We start from the raw sequence: 20928 nt of genomic DNA on the forward strand, positions 1-20928 counted from the left end.
AACAGTCTGGACAACAAATCCACATTAATTCAAGTCTAGCCAAAATGAGACCTCCTGCCATAGCTCAGGAGGCAACAAGTGTGTTTTGTGTATTCTATTCCCAGGGTACACTGAGGAAGATCTAGAAGCCATGTGGTCCATGTATTCAGCATCTAACACTTTACAAAGTATTTCCATAACTATTATTTTATTTGCTTTTCACAGTACTCTAGAAAGGTTAAGATGAACAGGTCTTAATATTATTATTCCTATTGTATCCTGTAATTCAATCAGGTGTTAAGTAATCAGATCCCAGTACCTCCTATCTTCCCAAAGAGTCCATGGTTAGATCTTTGGATATTTGTTGGAAATGAAAGGGGAGCAGCTCTCGTGTAGAAGAAAGAAAATGACCCCCAAACAGGACCCCTAGCAGATGTAGCTAATCACATGGCCTCACCCTCACTGAGTCAGTATCCTCACCTAAATGACGAAGATAAGAGCATCTATTGATTTGGGGGGTTGTTGACTGTAATGAACATGGCAAATAGGCCAGTTCAGTGAGATCACTGCTATTACCTAGGCTTACCTCTTACATTTGCTGTGTCCTTGGAAACTCACTTCCCTTTACTGGGCCTCAGTTTACTTTCCTAGGAAAGCAAAGGGTTTGGATTCAGCGACTTGCTAAACTATCTTCCAAATCTCCAGTCCCATCAGCCTGGGAACCTGCCTCTTCAAGGGAAAACAGCTCAGATTGGAGCCCAGGTCGGAACTCTCCCTCTGGTTCCCTAGTAGCTCGCTGTGTGTTTCAGAACAAGCTAAAAACGCTTCTGACTTCGCATCTGTAAATAGGGACAGATTACTATGTAGTTTACAGGAAAGGATTAAATGAGGTGGGTGTGTCCATGGCTCACAGATTGTAACTTGGGCAAAGCAGGACCTATCTGCTCTGTAGATTTGAAGACTGTGACACCACTTCAGAGGGCTGGCCACAGGATTAGACGGATAAATTCATGTAAAGTATCAGAAACAAGACCTGGCACAAAGTAAGCATTCGGTAATTATTGTTATTATTATTATTATTATTAATTTCATCCGCCTACAACAGTCCTGGCATTCAGTAAATGGTCGAGAAGTGGTTTTAGGGGACACGCTCGACACACACACGCAACAGAGGCTGCAGAGAGTTTGCGTGCGTCAGCTCTGTGCCTTTAAAAGTCCAAGAGGTGGGAGGAGCCGCGGGGAGGCTGCTGTCCACGCCCCCAGGCAGCCGAGCCCGGTCGCAGGCGACGGGGGCGGGCGCGCGGGCCAATCTCCGGAGCGGTTCAAAGGGCCAATCAGGGCGCGTTTTACAGGGGCTGCGTCCGGCGGGGGCGGGGCCGGGGGCGGGGCGCAGCCGCAGCAGCCCCCGGGGACCGCCCTACGCTCTGCGGTGCACCTCGGTGCGGCAACCTGCAGAGCCCCGCTAGCTAAAATGTAATTTCAGATTGGACAAGTAAGTGACCCTCCTCCCAGTCCCACGTGTGCAGCAGGGGCTTTTGCAGGCGCGCAGGCTCGTAGCGCCCACGTTCTCCAACCCGAGAGCGCACCCGGCCCAAGCCTCCCTCCCCTTTCCTGCAGTCGCCGCCTCTTCCTCCTCGTCGTCCTACTCTGGTCGCTAACGTCTCGTGCCAGGCCAGCGTCGGCCCCCGGGACGATGTAGAGTTCCCTGTGTCCTCTCCTGGGTGAGGCGTCCGGCCACTCAACGGAAGGGTCGGCCTTTACTGCATCCCCAAGGCTTCCTATGAGATGTCGGGAACCCGGGGTCCTCTGCATCCCTGACCAGTTAACTGTGTTCACTCCAGCTTCCCGTCCCCCCATCCTTTCCCCTGGACCCTTACTTTAGGGTATTTTCCCCAGGCCGTTTTGAGCTTTTAATAAAAATCTGGCTACCTAAGAGATTTTTAAAGGCCAGTGCTGCTTGTAACTTTAAACGCTTTCAGCAGCTTGTGATAATGTTTGAGGTGCATTTAGTTTAGATGGTATAATGCTGTTTGGTTACAGTTATCCTGGGTAGGAAAGGCCTAGGGTTATCTTTCCATTTTAATTCACTTCCCTTCTTTTAAGGATGGACAAGATGCAAAATGGTGAATTCCCTAATCATTGGCTATTTTCCACTAAAGCACTTATCCTGTCTTAACTAATTTCATCCCTAAATTAAAGGGTCAGTCATTACCAAGATACGGAAAAGCATTAGGTTAATTTTTAAAATAGGAGATCTGGAGGGAGGAAGTGATTACACTTTTGAATTGCAAATCAGAAAGAAGGCATGTCTTCTCTAAGTTTGTGGCTGTTACACAGATGGTACAGTTTTGCTTTGTTTTGCTTGCTTTTCTCCTTTTTTTAACGATCCACCAAATGTATATCCTGATTTTTTTTTTCTTTTTACTTTTTATGTTGCCAGCTGTGTCTTGCAGCCTTCTGACCGCCTCCTGGTCTTCTGGGAGTCTCCTGTTAATGAGGCCCTCTGCCTGGCTCTTGATCTGATGTCACTGGCCTGGCTCTTGGAGGGATCAGCTGAGGAGGACCTGCATGTGGGCGGCCCAGAGGACTGTTGATTAAGGATGATGGGGGAACAGACCAGAGAGGGTGAGAAGGGCCTGGAGATTGATTTTGAGGGGAAGGGGGCTTGGGAGCCTCCCTTGCTGGATTTGAAAATCAAAACGTGTATTGGGAGAAGGGAACAACCCTGAGGGTGGAGGTCTGTGTCTTTCTGGATGAAATTAAGAAGTTTACTAGGGGGAGACTGGGCCTTCTTCCAGGCTGTGTTAATTTTTGCTGTGGGCCTTGTCTTTTCCTGGAATCTGGTTCCCTTTCCCTAACCTTTCACTTAGTTCAAATCACAGTCAATTACCAGCTGGATTTGAAAACAGTTTGAAGTAATGAATCTTGCCCAGCCAGAGTGGGGACCCCTGGCCTCCTGCCAGGGGATTTGAAATAATTATTTTACCAGAATGTACTACAGAGATCATTTAGCCTCACCTGCCCATCTCTTTATGAGAAGAAATACAGGATCAACCCAGGTGGTGGTGTAAGGGGTCATCCAAACCAGGTCTTTCGTTCATTCATTTGTTCACTAACTTGTGGCACGTATTCTGGACTTGGTACTGTGGTAGGCTCTGAGAAAGTAAAGATGAACAAGACTTGGTCTCCACTTTTAGTCTTTCACTCAAGTCTGCTTCTGTCTAGTCTGACGAGAGAGCTTGTACGATACCAAGATGAGTGCTGTGGCAAGGTATGTGGGAAATTCTCAGGAATTGGGAGAAGGGCAAATGGCCCAATGTGGGGTTTTGTGGAAAACTTCTCAGAGGAGATAATACCCTGAGCAGAATTTCACAGCCTCAGTATGAGTGGGCTGGGGAATGACAAAAGGGAAGGGGATTATTTGACTTGTGAACAGCATGTGCAAAACTATATAACCTGGCACATTGTTGACTAGTGTGGCTGGACAGGATAGGGTGAGATGGGAAATCACCAGAAAGGAAGCTGGGGAAGGTGAAAAGGCCAGACCAGGGAGCATCAGGTGAGTCATAGGTAAGGGAGTTTGAAATCTCCAGAGCAATCAGGAGCTGTCTGAAGTGACATGGATTTGTGTTTTAGAAAGTTAATTCTGGCCGCAGGGTGGAGAGGGAATTGGCGAGGTGAAGACTGGAGAGAGGCTTTTATAATACGGGTGAGAGATGGGTTAGGGTAATAGTTCTGGAACTGGAGGGAGATGAGAATACAGTTGACCCTAGAATACGGGTTTGAATGCAGGTCCACTTATATATGGATTTTTTTTTACAGAATTGGTTTATTCCTTAAATGTTTGATGGAATTCACCTATGAAGTCATCTAGGCCAGGAGTTTATTTTTATTTTTTTGTGACGAGGGAGTACTCAATTGATTTAATAATATAAGACTATTCAGATCATCTGTTTCTTCTTGAGTGAGGTTTGATAGTTCCTGTATGTTGAGGAATTTGTACATACCTAAACTGCTCCTAATCCCTCATTATCATTTTAATATCTATAGAATCTGTTGTGATTTCATCTCCCTCATTCCTAATATAGATAACCCTAATATTGTTATCTTTTCTCTTTATTTTCCCAATCATTCTGCCCAGAAATTTATTAATTTTATTGGACTTCTCAAAAAAACTTTTGGTTTTATTTATTTTCTATATTTTTTAACTTACTGATTTCTCTGAAATTTATTATTTTCTTTCTTTTGCTAACTTTGGGTTCCTTTTACTCTTTTTTTTTTTTTTTAAGATTTTATTTATATATTTGACAGAGAGAGACACAGCAAGAGAGGGAACACAAGCAGGGGGAGTGGGAGAGGGAGAAGCAGGCTTCCCGCTGAGCCAGGAGCCCGATGTGGGGCTCGATCCCAGGACCCTGGGATCATGACCTGAGCCGAAGGCAGATGCTCAACAGCTGAGCCACGCAGGCGCCCCTCCTTTTACTCTTCTCTTTCTAATTTCTTAAGGTGGACAATTAAGATTATTTATTTGAGATGACTTTTCTAATAGGCATTTGATGCTATAAATTTATTGCTTCAAGTGCATCCTACAACTTTTGCTATATGTTTATTTTCATTCAGTTAAAATACTTTCTATTTTTTTTAAATGTCTTCTTTGATCCATGTGTTAGGTAGAAGTGTGTTATTCAGTTTCAAATATTTGAGGACTTTGCACTCATCTTTTTATTATTGATTTATAATTTAATTCTGTTGTGGTCACAGAAGGTACTTTGGTATGATTTGAATCCTTTTATCTTCTTGAGACTTGTTTTATGGCCCAGAATGTGGTCTGTCTTGGTAAATGTTTGATGTGTACTTGAAAAGAATGTGTGTTCTGCTCTTGTTGGGTAGAGTGCTTTTTACATACCAATTATGTCAACTTTATTGACTACCGTACATTACAACCTTGCTGATTTTGTGTTGACTTACTGTATCAGTTATTGAGAGAATGGTATTAGAATCTCTAAGGATAATTGTGGATATATGCATTTCTCTTTGCAGTTCTAACAGATTTTGCTTTATGTATTCTGATGCACTGTTATTAGGTGTGTTAATATTTAGGATTGTTAGGTTATCTTGGTGAATCGTCCCCTTTATTATTTCTTAATTTCTGATAATATTCTTCGCTCTGAAATCTACTTAGTCATTATACCTGGTACTATTCTTGCTCTGAAATCTACTTAGTATGATAATGATTTAGTTTCTTTTGAATGCTGTTTAATGGCATACCTTTTTTGTCTTTTTACTTTTAACCTATGTGTTTCTTATGTTTAAAGTGGGTTTCATGTGGGCATCATATAGTTAGGCTGGGTATCTAACTAAGGCCTGATAATCTCTCTGTTTTAATTGGGGGTATTTAGACTATATTTAATATATTTAATATAATTATTCATATGGTTTGTTTTAAGTACACCATCTAGCTTTTTTTTCTTTTCTATTTGTTCCATCTGTTCTTTGTTCTTTTTATTCTCTTTTTCTGCCTTTTTTTGGATTAGTTTTTTCATAATTTCATTTTTTCCTCCTTTATTGGCTTATTAGGCATAACTGTTTCTTTTGGTATTATTTTAATGGTTGCTTTAGGGTTTATGGTATACATCTTTAATTTATTAGAGTCAACTTTCAAGTGGGATTATACCACTTAACATATAATATAGGAACCCTATAACAGTATGTTTATAATTCTTGCCTCCTAGCTTTTGTGCTACTGTTGTTTTATGTTGTACGTTTTACTTATACATAAGTTTAAGTAAAGTTTAAGTGGTTATTATTTTAGTTTTAAGAAGTCAGTTATCTTTTTAAGACATTCAAGTAATTTTTAATTTATGTACCCACATAGTTACCCTTGTGCTCCTCATTCCATTTTATAGATCCAGATTTCCATGTGCTGTCATTTTCCCCTCCGCTTCTTGTGGTGCAGTTCTGCTGGCGATGCATTTTTTTCATCTTTTCTTTGTCTGAATTAGTTTTTATTAAAGCTTCAGTTTTGAAAGTTTTTTTTCACAAGGTACAGAATTTTAGGTACGAAATTTTTTCTTTCAGTATTTCAAAAATCTTACTCTACTGTCTCATAGTTTACATTATTATTTCTGATGGGGAAGTCTGTTGTCCTTCCCATATTTTTCTTTCTTTTGTGCATATTGTCACCTCCTCTCCCCCTAAGTTACTTTTAAGATTTTCTTTATCATTGGTTTTGAGCAGTTTGAATCTGATGTTTCTTGGGTTAGTTTTCTTCATATTTCTTGTGCTTGGGGTTCATTGATATTCTTGAATCTGTGGGTGTATAGTTTTCATCAAATTTGGAAGATTTGTGCCCATTATATTTTCAAATATTGCTCCTGACCCCTTCTTTGTTCTTTCTTTCAGGGATTCTCATTTCACATATATTATGCTACTTGAAGTTTTTCCACAGCTCACTCATGCTATGTTTATTTTTTAAAAATCTTTTTTCTCTCTTTGTTAGTGGATAGTGTCTGTTACTGTTTTTTAAAGGTCACTAATCCTTTCTTCTGTATTGTCCAATCCTATACAGTCAGTTTTTCATTGCAGACATCTTAGTTGTCATTTTTAGCATTTCAGCCTGAGTCTTTTTCATCTTCCATGTCTGGACTTTCAAGTTCAGTCTCTTCTCTAGCTTTCTGAACATATGAAATACAGGTATCATAGCTGTTTTAATATCTGTGTCTACTAATTCTATCAAATGTGTCAATTCTAGGTCAGTGCCCATTGATTTTTCTCATTTTGGATAGTCTTTTCCTGCATCTTTGTGTGCCTGGTAAATTTTGATTGAATAGCAGACATTGTGTATTTTATCTTGTTGGTGCTAGATATTTTTGTAATTTTATAAATACACTTGAACTTTGTTCTGGGGCATGTGTGAGGTATTAGGAAACCATTGGATTCTCTTGAGTCTTGCTTTCAGCTTTGTTAGGTGGGACCAGGGCTCATTCTTCTTCACTGCTGAGGTAAAACCCTTCTGTGTACTGTACCCAGTGCCCTATCAATGACAAGGTTTTCCACTCAGGCTGGTGTGAACAGGCACTATTCATGGCGCTGTGTGAAGTCCCCTGATTGTTCACTCTGGGAGCTTCTGGCTCAGATGGTTTCCTCACATGCATACAGTGGTTGGTACTTTACTGAATACTTGAGGAGGGGAATTCTCCCTCTGTGCAACTCTCTCCTTTCTTGTACTATGCCCCAAGAAATCTAACCTCCTGTTTTCCGCAAACTCTTGACTCTGTCTCCTCCACTCAGGGAGACTGCAGGGCTTGGCCTGATTTCTGCTTCCTGTGCCATGGTGCCACGCATTAAGCTTGAGCCAATTCAGGACACTTCTTTTTTCCCCCACCTTGCTGGGATCACTGTACTTTGTTGCTTAATGTCCAGTGTCGTGAGAACCCTTGTTTCCTATATTTTGTTTGTTTGTTTTTTTAAGTTGTTTTTGGTGGGAGGGTAAATATCGTTCCTGTATTCCATCTTGGCTAGTAGTAGAGGTATTCAACTGGAATTTCTGAAGAAAATTTAAAGAAGGGACTATTTGAGGGTGTGAGGAAGGGATTTTGAAGTATCCAGGCATCAGCAATAATGGGACCACTTACTTCCCGAGGCCTGAAAGGGCACAGTGCAGGAGGTAGATCAAAAGGAAACAAGACACCCTCCACTTAGGATAATTTTCAGTAACAGAACTATTTAGAGAGATGAGGAGAGATGAGGGCCACCTGAATCATCCCTAGGGATAATAACAATAGGATTGTTCTATCCTTCTATTTAAAGGGGCAAGGTGAGGAATGGTTACCAGAACCCCAAAGAAGTAACTATGTGCAGAAAGCTGCCTTGAGAGGATTCATTACCTTAGTTCAAGAGATGCAGGTAGTTCATTTCATCTCTCAACAAAGGGAGTCCTGACCTTTCTCTCCTTCCTCCTTGAAGCTAGTGCTCTCCATTGGCCAAACCCAACTAGAGGGCAGAGGATTGGAGTGCCTGGAGATCCATACTATAGTCCCAGGACACAGGGTAGGCAGAAAAGGATTTGAGTATATAGTGTAGGAGTAGGGGGAAGCTGAGAATAACTGCAAGGAGTCATGATAACCTCTCGATGCTTGGCTAAGTAGCACGGTGGTTGGTGGTGCCACTCACTGAGAGAGAGGAGAGAAGGAATAGTATGTCTGGGAGAAGTAGGTTTGACATGTGAGGGAGAAATGATGAGATTTCCTTCCCAAACTAGGCATACTTTTCCCAGGAGACTCCTATAACACCCCCCTCCCCCATCATCTTAAATTATTGAGGAGGCCCTTATCAACATGCAGGAAGCAGAGTTCAAACAGCAGGTACATATACAGTGATGTATGTGTGGGGTGGGTTTAGGGAGAATAGGGAAATGAGGTAGAAATCATTCAGGCTCAATGTATTACCAGTCCCTTGGCCATCTGGCTTTGGGCCTCTGGTTGCAGACCAGCCTGACAGCTGAGTAGCTTGCATTCTGCTCAACTGGCCAGGGGATGGAGAGTTTAAAAAAGACTCAGTTAGGAGTGGATTGTGGGGGACGAAGGCTGAGAGGAAGACACTCTATAAAATTAAGAGTGATTTCAACAGACCAATCTCGGTGTAGTTCACCAAATTCTGGGATTGTAGAGTTTCTGGCCAACTCTGATGTTTGAATGAGGCTACTGTTAGAATGTTTAGAAGTATCGTGTGGCTTGGAGGACGGGGCATAGGATTGAAGTCCCTCTCTGGTTTTTATTGGCTCTGTGACGGCGGTCAAGTAACCCAAGTGCACAGAACCTTAGTTACCCCATTGCTAACTGTGGACCCCTCTAGGGTTGTTGGGAGGATTAGCAAGCCAGTGTCCTAAGTCACTGGTACCAGGCCTGGAACAGAGTAAGCACTCCTAAGAAATTTATTGATCCAAGATGAGGCTTGGCTGAAAATACATTCAGGAAACATTTGGATTCATGTGAAGATACATACTGATAAAACACAGGTCACACTAATTTTAGGGACCTAGGAAGAGAAGACTAGGGTACTTGATGAGGGCTCCCTCAGAACCCTCCATCGTAGACAGTTTGTGAAGATATCCGAGCAACTCTTCCCTTTTCTCCTTAACGAATTACTCTGATATTAGTGTCAGAGATTGGATATTGGGCTGAATGGGCCACTGATTTGTCCCAGTATATGTTGCATCCGGGGGGTTCTCCAGGCAGGTAAAGACCTCTTAGTCCACTTACTTCAGCTCCCCACAATGTCAGATGGAAACATGAGTGTCTGAAGATCATTCTTGTGAAATGTATCAAGTGTGCCTCATCCCTTTTATTTTAGAAAAAGCCAGGGCATGGGGGAGCGGTTATAGGAACCGAAAATCTATAGCATGGAGGAAAGAAGACCAATAGGTCACAAGAATCATCTCAAAGCATTTGAAGGGCTAGCTCACCTAAAAGGGATTAGCTGGTTTGGATGAGCCTGTGGGACGAGGCGTGGAGGGTGGGAGCCATGCAAAGCAGAGCTCCACTCAGTGTTAGGAAGATCTTTCTTATTATTAAAGTAATAGCTGCTCATTGTGAAAACGCTAGCAGGGGAGCGAGGAATTTAGAGATTGCCCTCCAAGTTTCCACAACCTTTCTTTTGGGAAGCAGGAGTTTGTGTGTTCTTCCTGAATCTCGTCTGTTAGGTCTATGTAGGATGCATTGGCTGTTCAGCTGTAGCGTGGGTCAGGATTGCCTGAGGGCTTCTGTGGCCCTGGCCTTGGAGCTGCACTCCCAGAGTCTCGGAATCTGTAAGATCTGGGCTGGAGCCTGAGAATTTGTATTTCTAATGCCTTCCTTGGCCATGCTGATGTTGTTCTGCTGGAGACCACAGTTTGAGAACCACCGAAAGTCTTCTTTAAAAAAAAAAAAAAATAGCACAAATGGGGTCATACTGGCATTTTGAAGAACTTGCTGTTGTATTTAATAACATATCATTAGCGTTTTTCTTTAGCTTCTTCTCTTTGATTTTAATAGCTCCTTGTGTATACGTTTTAGCAAGTCCCCTGTTAATAAACAGTTAATTTGTTTCCAGAGTTTTTATAAGTGTGCTCTTGCCTTGACAAAAACATGTTGTAGTGTACATTTTCTATATCTCTTTTGCCAATCCATAAATTCTTAGAAGTTAAACTGTTGGGTAAAAGGGTCGATTTTTAAAAATGGACAGATTGTTCTAGACAAGGCTGAGCCCATTATTCTATCACTAAAAGTGTATGAAACTGCCTATTTCCCCACATTCTTGCCAAAACTGGGTAGAGTTTTGCCTGGAGAACCGCCCGGGTGCAACATATACTGGGACAAATCAGGGGCCTATTCAGCCCAATATCCAATCTCTGACACTAATATCAGAATTTCAATTTTTGCCGACTTGTTACATATAAAATTATATTGTTTTATATTGCATTTCCTCCATTATTTGTGAGGCTAAAGGTTCATATGTATTCATTGTATTTCTTTTTCTGTGAACTGCAAGTTTGTATTCTTTGCAGTTTGGAAGAGGGAACAGTATGAACAAAGGTGCCAAACCTTCATTTGAGGGACTGCTAACAGTTCCTAGGGTTTGAGTATAGGGGGTTGAGATTGGGGGGAAGGGGAGTAGAGGGGTGAGGTTAGGGAGGAAGGCAGGAGCCAGAGTTTTGAGGTCCTTGGGCTTATTTTGGGCAGAAGCAGCATTGCTGTAGTCAGCAATTTGAGCTTGTCCTGTAGCTCTTGGTAATTTCGACAGGGCCTGTTTGTGAAAGGCACCGTCCAGTTCCCCAAGTGTAAAGTTTAATCTTCAAATAACTCGTTCTTTATGCCTTTCACCTTGGACCTTAAATCCACTTGGTCATGCTTCATAAATAGGTAAACACAAGAAGAGGCCAAAGACCTTAGCCAGCTTCTGGCTGAGCCTGGTCTCTGAGGAAGGAGTTTTGGGAGATTGTGTGGGGAAGGGATTTTGTTGTTCTAGCTAATACTGTCCTGAACCTTTCCTGAGTTTGCTGACATCTGACAGCAGTCACTGAGGTTGGTGGGTTCTTCTGTTGTTTTAATTTGAGTGATTTTTCTCAGAAAAGCCATGGATTCCGGCCAATATGCTAACGATAACGGCCTTGCTTTGAAGGTCTGGTTAGTTCTGTAGAAAATCATTTCATAGTTAATTATGTCAGCAAATCAACAGCAGCCTCTTGGAGAAGAAAGTGACAGAGGGAGAGAAACTACACATGTATTTAAATTATTCAGAACTCAGAGGTCAGGAATTCATGTTCCAAAAAGAAGAGTTCATGTCATAATAAATCCCTAAGTGTGTGTACAGTTTTCCCTGTTACGGGCTTAGCTTGGTAATTGGCATATGGGGGTTAAAATATTATAACTTTGCATTTAGAAGCAGGACACCAGCCCTCACTGTCTTTCTTCCTTTTTTTGCTATTTTTCTGCTTCCAGGGTCCTGGCATGGGAGGGTGAGACCATTGGATTTATACTCTGGCTTTTAGTGAACTCAGTGTGAATTGGATTTGTAGAAGATAAACTGACTCCGACGAGACCCCTTGTCTGAGGTGTCTCTCTATCTTCCTTCTCCCCTCCATATACGTGCCTCATCAAGGAGGGAGATTGTCCTGGGGGAGGAGCGGGGAGCTTCACACAGAAGAGAGGCTTGCTAATAGTGCTTCTGGAACTCTCCAGGGGCAGAGTCCTTAGAGACTTTTTTTTTTTAAAGATTTTATTTATTTGACAGAGACAGCGAGAGAGGGAACACAAGCAGGGGGAGTGGGAGAGGGAGAAGCAGGCGTCCCGCGGAGCAGGGAGCCCGATGCGGGGCTCGATCCCAGGACCCTGGGATCACGACCTGAGCCGAAGGCAGTTGCTTAATGACTGAGCCACCCAGGCGACCCGAGACTTTTTATTTTAAAAGGTATTTGACTATTTTATACATTAAACATCTTCCCCTCCCCCACAACCCAGTACTTCCCCTGTTACTATCTTAAGCTACACTGTGCCTATCAGCAGGTCCAAGGAAGTAGCAGGCAGAACATCCTCCATTAATATTTAATGTTTCTTCCAGTAGCATGTATAGTGACATAAAGTAGTCTTAATGAATCAGAGCAGGGAGAAGCCATTTCTAATGATTGAGTGTCCAAGAAGGTTTTGTAGGATAAACACACTTGGAAAGGCATTCTGAGTTTGCCCAGGATAAAGGCCACTTGTTTCATATGGAAAGCCAAGTCACTTCAGGGACAGTAGTATCAAGAGCCCTGCTCTGGCTTAGACAGACCTGGATTAAATACAGCCTCCTTCCTCTCCTGTCTCTGTGACCATCAACTGGAGATTGATCTCACAGATCTCCCATCTGTAAATGGGAGAAACGGCACGTGCGTCGATGGGTGTTATAAATGGGGCATCCCTTCTCCCTTTCTCTGCAAAGAGAATAGCTAGGTAGGGCATTATAAGGAGCTTGGGAGGCATTATAACAAATAAGGAGTTGCTTTACGGGATCACAAGGATTGAAAAGAAGAGGGATCCAGCAGTGTCGTACAGAGGGGCATGTGGGAGATGCAAAGTTTCATCTGCTCTTAAGGCACTGTTTGTTGTTGGAGTTTGGGGATGTCTTCTCATGAGTCAGGTTTTCCACCCATGATTTCTTGAGGACCTGTGCTGTGCATTTGTCCTCAACATGGTTGGATTTTGTATTTGTGTCAGCTGTTGTGCCTTGCCTTTGCGGCTGGTGGAGGGTGGTGGTTTTGGCTAACAGCCAGAACTGGCTTCGTTTTGATTCTGTGGCTGCCACATTGTGAGGCAGGCATGGGGGTTTGGTGAGTTCTGACTTCTCTGCCTTTTGGAATCCAACTTTGCATTAACAAAACAGCCAGCCTTTCTACTGTTAATACTATATGCCTCCTTGAATCACCTCGTGCTTATATTTGAAAATGGCCTGATAGACAAGATCCTCAGCATCCTGAAAAATATACGGAGTTTCTGATCTAGTGGTTGGAACAGTGACGAGAACAGTCAACTGGTACTTCCTTTTCCAGCCACATCTCTGCATTCTGTGGAGAAGGGCGGTGTTGGAATAGGACACTTGGCCGAGAGTGTGGCTGGGATTCTGGTGGCAGCACCAAGCCACTTTATTGCCATATGTAGCTCGCTAGGTGCATTTGGTTTAGCTTAAAGTACAAAAACTAGGAATAACTTGAGTTGTCACCACTTCATTTGCAAAAATCAGATTCTTACATTAAATTGTCAACCCTAAAATCAGAGCTCCTATATTTTTTAGCTTCCTATTCCTACTGTCCCGGCACAGAGAAAGCTCTTAACATTTGCTTAGTTTCCTGGAATTTGCGATGTTAGATACAGGAGAACATCCAGGTCTAGACTACGTATGTTGCAGGTGTCCAGAGGCAGTTTGGTGTTGGAAGGGACATAATGCCCTAATAATTGCTGCTATTTACGGAGCGTGTACCGTACATCAGGTGTTATGCTAATCAATTATATAATCTCAGTTAATCAAAAAACACTTAGGACATTGGAGCTGTAGGAGATAGCTTTTCACGTTAAGAGGAAAAGTAACTGTGAGCGACCTGTACTGTGTATTCTTGGTAAAACCAATAGACAACCAGTTATTATTGCCAGATTAGCTCTTTACTTCCCATCCCAAGCTTTCTTGCCATCTTACATACAGCGTGTGTGATTTGTTTAAAGTGCTATTTAGTTCTTTCTGTTAGAAGACTGGAGAGGACAGGCGTACTCATTGCTTATCTTTTTCTTCCAACCTTACCAACTGTCTGCTTGCAATATGACTGACTAAATAAATTGTGTGGGACTCTTGTACCTGAGCTCCCAGCAAAGTCCAAAGATCAAAGTCGAAAGAAGATACTGAGTTCCCTCTCCAGTCCCTGGGACACTGTTTCTGCGCACACTGTCACCTAATTGGTCCTGAAGGAGTGGCTTTTTAAGAAATAGGACTGAAGGTAAGCTCACCCACTCTAGAGGATTGTAGTCTTAGGAAACAGTATTATTGCTATTAAGTTATGTAGGGGAAAAGAATGAAGGAAAAACACAAGAACAACCCCCAAATGGTGGGTTTTCAGCACAGTATTTGTAGCATTGACCCCCCTTCAGAATTACTGAAATAGTTTTGCAAAGAACAGCCTCCCAAGTCCATGCCCCTCTTCCTTTTTCATGCTGCATTTGAGCAACTTACATGTTTGGTGAAGAATCAGCCGTGAAGTCTGTGGTTTCCTGTGGTACATTACTAATAATATTTATATAAGCTATTACTTAATGAACCGTATAAATATTTATCATAGGAATAGTATTTTGATTCATGAATAGGGGCTAAAAATGAGTCCCGTCTGATGTGGGAAACAAAGGCAGAAGAAAAAATATTTCCTTACTAACCTACAGCCCATTGACAAGTCCTTGAAACAGGCAGAGTGACCTTCCTCTAGGGACTCAGCTGCCTTGATGTTAATACTTTGCTAAGGGCAAAAGGCAATCTGAACCCAGCCCCTAGGATCCTGTAAGTCTACTTTAACATAAAAAAATTCCTTTGGAAACTTCCTTTATCTCTACCTCTCAAGATACATGTTGGCAATCATCCTCCAAGCATGTGACCCACCAATATACATCTGAAGGGTCTCATGACTGAGGTTTACTAAACAATAATAAATGACCTTTCCAAACAACAGCAAGCCCCTTCTGGATCTTGGAAACCTTGTTTCCAAAATACCTGGGAGGCTTGCGTTATCCCTAACCCCCTCCCAACTTGAAAGTATATAATGGGCCACTCCTCATGACCCCAGTGCGGCTTTCTGCCCACGGGTCCCATCCCATGGTGTTTTGATAAAATGATCTTTTTGCACCAAAGACCTCTCAAGAATTCTTTCTTGGCCGTAGGCCTCGAACCCTAACATCTTTCCTACATCACGGTCCATGCTCGGGGCTTGGATGGGAGGCTGTTACTGCCCTTTGAAGGATCTTGCAGACTGAGAAGTTAGGTGGCCCAGGACTCGTGTCCAGCACAGCTTGAATTTTTCTCTATTATTTTCTTTCTCGTGGTCCCCACAGTCCATGTCCTCATTTCTGTCTGCCTGTCACCATCCCCGTAGCCCTAACAGTAATTTCTCTTTTTAGAGTATTCATCTTTGCCTAAAAAGAATGAGATAGAACCAAAGTTCTGACCCTCACCATTCACAAATTGGGCTTTGCAGCCTTTCCAACTTAGCCTCGAATCCCAGCTTCTCAGGTTCTGCGCTGTGTGACCTTAAACAGCTTTATTGCTGAGAACCTCAGTCTCCTTAACTGGAAAATGGGCTCATACTGCCTACCTCACAGGGTTGTTGCAAGGAGTAGATGCAATCACAAAATCATGTGCGTGATTTGCAGAGCAGAGCTTAATTGCTAGTCTTTGCTACAGTTGTTGTTGATAATTGTTACCGAAGAAGTTAACAAAGAATTCTGTTTTCAGTTTTAGGTTGGTGTTGTGGAGGGAGCCCCACACTTGCCATAGAGGCTGGGGTTCAAGGCTCGGTGTTGCCCTTTACTGTGTGTGCCTGGGGCGAATTTCCCCATCCCCCTGAAGTATAAGATAGTGATAGGTTTACAAACTTGGTTGAGTTTCATTTGGAAGAGATTAAGGCATGTGTGCAAGTGCCAGACACACAGACGGATCCTACTCCTTATTACTATTTTTTTTCTTAGATTAGAAAATGGAATGTTTTCCATTTTGCAGTTATTTTATTTGTTGAGGAGAAGGGGAACTGGATACAGTTTGGAGCCCAGGACACAGCAGAGTACTTGTGACCGAGGAACAAAGGGCACCGAGGGGAAGACAAGGGATCTGAGTTGCAGAAAATTCTGTGGCAGGGTTTTTAAAACTCTCAGGGTCAAGTTTCAGGGAAGCCGCCCAAGGGCTTGAACTTACTTCCCTGCTTTCACGGTCCAGGTGTGGAAACAATCACAAAGAGATCACTGAAAACTATAGTAATGGGAAACATGGTGAACCTGAAATATTTAATTAGGATCTATTTCTTAGAAAAACATGAACTGGGAGGTGTGCGTGACCAGTGCTGGGAGGTATGGTGCCCTGGTCCCCATGGGTTTGACTGTCCCTGACTGATGCCTTGGTTAACGTGGTCTAGAAATGGGTGGTTTGTCAGAGAGAGGCAGCCTGGCATTGGGGAAGGGTCAGGCTCCTGAGGTGGGCGGCTTGAGTTGGGAGGTAGCCAATCTTAGACAAAGGAGGCATGGTCCTTGGCAGATAGGCATTTAATAAATGGAGGAGAATCAGGCAGTAGAGCACCCTGAGAATGGTTGGGGACTTTGGGGCCAGAGGGAATGGGATGGCTGTCAACTCTATTCCTTACTAGTTATATGACCTACAGGAGCAAGCTACTTTACCTGTCTGGGACTCAATTTTCCTCATCAGTAAAATGGGGATGATATTTTTCTGAATTATCTTTAGGAGTTGAGGTCAGGATTAAAAGTGATATGGCAATAGAAGCAAGCTGTTGAACAGAGCATTGGAGACACAGTAAACATAGTACCTTTTATTATTCCCTAAGGATAGGTTTTAAAGGGATGCACAGAGTCACAAAGACTCGAGTTCCTGCTCGGTGCCAGGCACCGGGTTGGCACGGGGCTAGCTGTGATCCCAGCAACAATGGAGTTAATAGTACAGCTCCACTCCTCATATGAGGTAGGGGCTTTCCTGAAGGGTGGCCTCTTTCCTGTTTAGTGAAGACGTGGATCCAAAACTGGGGTAAGCCCTGGGTCAGCTGCAGAGTAGAAATCTGCCTTTAGATTTTACTGGAAATAAATCGGACGTCTGGGTGGTGGGTGATAAGGTGTTGCGCTCCCTGCCAAGGAAGATAGAGTCAGAAGTGAGGAACCCAGGGGCGCCTGGGTGGCTCAGTTGGTTAAGCGACTGCCTTCGGCTCAGGTCATGATCCTGGAGTCCCTGGATCGAGTCCCGCATCGGGCTCCCTGCTCAGCAGGGAGTCTGCCTCTCTCTCTGACCCTCCCCACTCTCATGCTATCTCATTCTCTCTCTCAAATAAATAAATAAAATCTTTAAAAAAAAAAAAAAAAGAAGTGAGGAACCCAGGCTTGAGGAGCTGGGCCAGCCCCCTAGGGGAATCTGTCTTGTCACTGGGGCTAAGCAGGAGTGGGAGAGGCCTGGGTGATGGCTGGTCAGTTTGAGTAAGCCAGAACGTTTGTAGAGACTCTTCACTTCCTACTTACTTCCTTGTTTCTCTTAGAATAGTCCTGGAGAGTTCTAGCCAAGGGCAGAGGATTGTTGGCATGCTAGGATCAGTGTTAGGAGCAGCACCTCTGGGCCTTCACGCTGGAGACAATGAGATGCTAGAAGAGGGAATACCAGTGAAGAAGATGTGAGTGTGGGAGGCTGAGCAGCTGCTTGGTCAGTGTTCCTTCTATTTGCATGTAAAGAATGTTGAGGAAGCTCTGAGCCAGTGCACTGTCGTATTGGGTCCTTTAAGGTATCCTCAGCTCTTAGCAGGGTGCCTGGTGCCTGGCACAATCTGCGTTTCTTTGAATGTCAATCATGGATTTGCGAGATGCATTGTTATTTCATATACCACTAAGAATAAGAAAGACAGTGTTACCAATTAATTGTAAGATGCCATTGATTGTGGGATTCACTGATTTCAGAGGCAAAATGTGAAAAAAATGAGTGTCCTAGAATTAATAAAATGTGGTTGTAGGCATCCAATAAATATTTGTTAATTGGATGAATGAAGCATACAGAGATTAGAATCAAAGCAAAACACTAGTACCCATAAGTACAAAATTAGGAATTCAAACTATTAAAGCATGAACCTTTTCATCCTTGTTTTCTATTGATTTCACCAAGCTAGTTGTTCATTCAGTACACATTATTGAAAATTGATTCTGCTTCTCCCTCTGACCCTCCCCCCTCTCAAGCTCCTTCTCTGTCATTCTCTCATTCTCTCTCTCAAATAAATAAATAAAAATCTTTAAAAAAATAAAAGTAAAAGAAAGTAGGGATGTGGTTCTCTCCTGGCACCAAGGGACGGAGAAAGACAAGGAAGTCTTTCCTGGAAGGGAGATGGTTGAATTGGAACTGAAAATGTAAGTCCGTGGGCACCAGGCACACAAGAGAGGAAGGGGTTAGGAAGGGAAGGGCAAGTACAAAGCAGTGGGGCAGATGCACGTGAGAACCTACGAGGAGTCTCAGGACGTCTGGAATTTCGTGTAAGAACGGGCAGGATTGTGTTTGACGACGAGGATGACCACAAACGGAAGCTCCTGGTGGGCCTGGGATGCCATGCCCGGGGCATCAGGCTGTATTGTAGCCATCCTGAGTCTCGAGAAAGGACCCAGCAGGGGGATGGCTCTGGGGAGGCGGGGAGGGCGGTGCTGGACCCATCCTTGTTACACACGGAGCAGCTCTACTTTGACTTGTTTTATTTAAATTTTCTGTGAGTCATGGCTTGAAGAAAACGAAGGAATGCGTAGTTTGACAGCTGGTGCTGTGGGTCCTGTGTAGCTCCTGAAACCTTGGAAGCGAGGGAGGCAGGATGATTGTATAAAGTGCAGAGGCTGGAGCCCAGCTGAAGGTAGCACACGTGCTCACCGTGGCCTCCCTGCTTCCCTCTCCACCTGCCTGGGAGCCTGCAAGCCAAAGGGAGCAAACCCTGTTGGGGAATCATTGTGAATAAGTCAGAAGCAATCACTTTTAATGAAGCTGTTTTTGACTGGGATAAATATCCAGGAAGCAGTAACTGAACATCTGTGGGCTGGCTTCATTTTAGAATCCCCAAGTGTGATTTTGCCAAGGAAACATTACCTTTTTTGCAGTGGAAGGGCTCAGACCGCTTTCTCGGTGGAAATGAGACTCGGGGTGCTAAGACTGCCCCGAGCTCACCTGGGGAGTTGTAGCCTGTTCACCGGTGTGCTTGTCTTGGGGGCTTGTTCTTACTCAGTGAAAGGCTGATCTGGGAAATGAAAGCCTCTGTGAGATTTCTGTGTCATGTGGGCTAATCTGACCAGAGGGACTTAGAGCGGCAGTGAAGGCCAAGGAATTCCTGAGTGTTCTCTGGTCCGATTTCCTTGTAACTCACAAGGGGTCTGTAAAGAAAACAGATTGTCTAACGAATTCCTGATCCTATCTCCCGCGAGGCTCCTTCCCCATTCCCAGTCACTTCATGACTCGGCTGCAGTATATTTTCCTCTTCTCCAAAATGACCCTGAAAGCTGTTAAGAACGAACTGGAAGGGCCTGGGATTGGCAGTGCACGGAGGGGAGACCGTGGGTCCAGGCTGCTCGTGAGTGATGCCGCCACGTCTCTTCACTTCTTTGAGACCTGTTTCCCCGTCAGTACAATGTGCATCATGTACACTTAACTCTTCTTACATACGTGGACCTAGCTGTAAGAGAAAAGTCGTGTATCTCTTGGAGTCTTCCCCGATTACCTGTAAAGTAGAGATTTAAGTATACTCTCCTTCTAGAGTCCCAGTGAAGAATAGAGGGGGTGCATGTACTTTTCACCATGTTTGGCATGTAATAGGTACTTAGTAGATCTTTTGGAATGAACGGTTGACAGGGTAGGTAAGGTAGATGAGTACTTTGTAGTACTGTGGCCACTGTCCTCCTGATTCATACTCAATGAGAATAAATACGTGTCTGTTACCTCTAGATTGGCTGGATTCCACAGCCCCATATTTACCTGAATAGCACTTTTCACCCAGTATCATGACTTGGCTTCAATTATTATGCAACTCGCAACTGCTGAACATCTGACTTCCTTCTAAGAATGGAAACTCCATGTCTGAGGCCTTCCCTGTCTTGTTTACCCACCACCTAGCTCAGTGTGCTCATTAGCATACTGTTAGCACTCAGCCTTTCTGTTGGGTAGAATAAGTAAATGGCCACCAGTTGGTCAGCTGCACCCCTTTTATTTCCACTTGAAGGTGTTTTATGCCTGATTTTGCAGACCCACTTGGTCTTCATGTGGTTTTTGTCCTTGGTTACTGCAGGTGGAGGGACCACAATGCCTGGCAGAGATCAGGAACCAGGGAGCTACTACGTGGGTGTGGACGTTGGAACAGGCAGTGTGCGTGCGGCTCTGGTGGACCAGAGGGGCATCCTTTTGGCTTTCGCAGACCAGCCAATCAACCAGTGGGAGCCTCAGTTCAACCACCACGAGCAGTCCTCCGAGGACATCTGGGCCGCATGCTGTGTTGTCACAAAGGTATGGCCACAACTGTGGCATTCTATCCTTGCGTGTGCTCCCCGGCCCCCAGCTGCTGAGCATGTCTATTGTGCACTCCTGGTACCAGGGGCAATGTTGGGATGCTTTAGCTATAGGCCTTGCCTTTTGGGAGCTCACAGTCCAGTGACAGAGACCAGTAGACGGCTAAACTATGACTCGGTAGGTGCTGGGGGCTCAGTGGCTGTGGCTGGAGCTGAGGAAAGAGTAACTTGGAGGGGCTCAGGTGCACAGGACCCAGGATGTGGAACATGAAGAGGTTCTGGTCCCATGTGACCGAATGTGGAAGAGGTCACTGATAATCATAGCTAACACCTGTGCCTTCTTGCATGCCCAGTGCTATGTAGACTGTGTTAGCATGCATCGTGTATGGGAATCCTCGCAAGGACCCTAGGAAGGTAGTCCTGTTACAACTCCTATTGTATTGAGGAGGAAACAGGTGCAGAAAGGTTAGGTGACTTACCCAAGTTCATGCAGTTAGTAAGCAGCAGAGGCGGGAGTGACTCCCAACGCTGCACCCTGAGTCGCTGGACTGTCCTGCCTTCCAGGTGGACAAGTGGGAGGAGCCTCATTTTGTTCAGAGGCAACAGCATGTGCCAACGCATGAGGGGCGAGTGCCCATTAGCATACTGTTAGCACTCAGCCTTTCTGTTGGGTAGAATAAGT

At 44.0% G+C, this 20928-nt stretch overlaps 1 protein-coding gene across 3 annotated transcripts in view; it reads left to right on the forward strand.

Annotated features, from left to right (window-relative positions):
• The first annotated feature begins 1409 nt into the window (after positions 1 to 1409).
• The window catches only part of FGGY (FGGY carbohydrate kinase domain containing), a 388228-nt gene continuing 368709 nt past the window's right edge, over positions 1410 to 20928 (forward strand). For 2 of the 3 annotated variants that reach the window (XM_021683954.2, XM_021683958.1), the window contains exons 1-2: positions 1410 to 1471; positions 20030 to 20244. In XM_021683954.2, the coding sequence (XP_021539629.1) occupies positions 20044 to 20244 (201 nt within the window). In that variant the 5' untranslated portion in view covers positions 1410 to 1471; positions 20030 to 20043. Of the gene's footprint in view, positions 1472 to 5885; positions 5944 to 20029; positions 20245 to 20928 lie in introns of all 3 variants that reach the window. The other variant, XM_044914038.1, reaches the window with a different exon arrangement.

Source organism: Neomonachus schauinslandi, chromosome 4, assembly GCF_002201575.2.
Source record: "Neomonachus schauinslandi chromosome 4, ASM220157v2, whole genome shotgun sequence".
In the NCBI taxonomy this organism is placed as follows: domain Eukaryota; kingdom Metazoa; phylum Chordata; class Mammalia; order Carnivora; family Phocidae; genus Neomonachus; species Neomonachus schauinslandi.